This window comes from Strix uralensis, chromosome Z, assembly GCF_047716275.1.
Source record: "Strix uralensis isolate ZFMK-TIS-50842 chromosome Z, bStrUra1, whole genome shotgun sequence".
Lineage (NCBI taxonomy): Eukaryota > Metazoa > Chordata > Aves > Strigiformes > Strigidae > Strix > Strix uralensis.
The window spans coordinates 57,997-59,960 of NC_134012.1; the positions used below are offsets into that span (position 1 = coordinate 57,997).

Genomic DNA, 1,964 nt, shown 5'->3' on the forward strand with positions numbered 1-1,964 from the left:
ATAAAACACTACAAGTACTGGCATGAGGCAGGAACAGGCACTGTAAAAATTCTGCTGTGACTAAAATTCAGTTACGAGCTCACAGAGGAAATATGGCCTTGTTCCTGCTTTACAAAAATTCAAGATCCAGGCAGTTCTAATTGAAGGGGAAACTGGCACAGGCCTCACAGATAAAGCTGAGCCATCTTCCCCCTTTTATTTCTCTGAGTCTTGACTACATGTTCATGTTTCACAGCTGAGTTCTATGCATTTAGCAACCTGAAAAATGCATCGTTGCCTTGTCTTTTTCACTCTCCTTTGCTCTTCCTTAATACAAGTTGATTTTAAAGGTGGAGGAGAGAGCAAGCTTAACACAGTCAGGGAAGTAATACCAGATGACCACTAGTTTAAGTGATGATTATTAAAAATAAATCACTACCAGAGTTAAGTGACACAACTGCTCTTCCATTTATTTCAAATCAGACTGCTTGTGAGCTGAATTCATTGAGGACTTCATTATTCATACAGGCAGGTTCAATAAGGTTGATAGCCATAGCACGTGGCAGTTTAGAGGTAGCTGCATAACAAAGCAACTTGCTAGCGCTTCACACTTCATACAAAATGGAGATAGACTTTTTTTTTAAACAGTACAAGAAATGTTGCATCACAAGTCATTGCTTGATGATAGCAGGGAGTATTCTGTGACCAAAATCCAGCTGCAGGGACAACAGATATCTTCCCCATACTCCAACTAGGCTATCATTCTCAGGTCAGATATGCTTAAGTGAAATAATTTTAGAACCACTTAGTACCGGATGCCTGCCTCTGGTACAATATTTAATTAACAAAACAAGTGGAAAGCAGCTACAGTCCATTTTGTTTTCATGTATCGAGTCTTCTTAAGTCTTCATATACTGTCCAGCTTCTTCAGGATGAAAGGAGCTGAAAAGACAAAATAAAGCAACATGGACTTTACTCGGCTGAAGGGAACGAGATGCAGCGAGTCTGGGATGAAACTGCTGAACATTTACCTGGCATCTAAAATATTCAGACTCTGGGCAAAATGCCACCCTCTACCTCCCACACAGCCCTTTGTCTCCCTGCACGATTGCTTTAACAGGTGAGGCAGCACGACTCAAGGGGGAATCGGGTCTGCCGGCTTGTGCCGCAGGTCAGAGCCTCGGGCCTGTTCTCGACACGGGCGGGGGGACCCCCCAGACGCCATTTCGCGTTGGCTGAGCAGACGGCACCTTGCAGGGAAAGGTGCAAGACCCTGATGACACGCACCAAAGCGCTGCCTACACGACAGCATGGCCCGGCCCTGCGCGCTCGGCAGCAGCACAGCCGCGCTGCCGTCCGCCCCAGCCCGGCACAACAGGCGCTGCCGTGAGCGCCGCCGGGATGCCGAGCCTCCCTCGCTCCCCCGGGGACGCGCCCGCCGCCGGCTCTGCCCTCCAGCCCCCACGAGCACGGCGGTGGCCGGGGGTGCCGGGAGCCCAGCAGAGCCGCCCCGACGGGCTAGGCCGGGCCCCGCCGAACACTTACTGATCCGCAGCAGCGCGACATAGATAAGGAAGTTGCGGACAGAGGTGAGGACGTCGCGGCGCATCTTCCGCTTTAGCTCCTCTGGGTCCATCTTGGGCCCCAACCCCTCGATGCGGAACATGCCGGCAGCCCCCGCGCGCCACCGCCGCTACGGCTCGCGAGGAGGGACAGACACGGCCGCCTCACGTGACGGGGGCGAGCGCGGCCCATGCGCACGGGGCCGCGGCGAAGCCGGTGCCCTCAGTGGGGCGCTCAGTGCCCGGTCCCGAGAGGCGAGGGTGGCGGGTGGGGGGAGCCCGGCTCGCCCGGGGGCGCTCGGAGGGGAGCGCCGGCAGGGCGGGGGGTGCGAGGTTAAACACACCCGCGGCCTCTTCCTGAAGCCTTGTAGCCAGCACCAGTGTTTCTCCTCAAGCACAAGGACCGCTAATCACGGGCTCCGT

General features: G+C 54.4%; 1 protein-coding gene across 1 annotated transcript; it reads right to left on the reverse strand.

Moving 5' to 3' along the window:
- Positions 1–423: 423 nt before the first annotated feature.
- TOMM5 (translocase of outer mitochondrial membrane 5) lies at positions 424–1,716 on the reverse strand. Its single transcript, XM_074855543.1, has 2 exons — positions 1,525–1,716; positions 424–921 (listed from the first exon to the last, which is right to left on the reverse strand). The coding sequence occupies exons 1-2, from the start codon at positions 1,643–1,645 to the stop codon at positions 887–889; spliced, it is 156 nt and encodes a 51-aa protein (XP_074711644.1). The 5' UTR covers positions 1,646–1,716; the 3' UTR covers positions 424–886.
- Between the last annotated feature and the right edge of the window lie 248 nt (positions 1,717–1,964).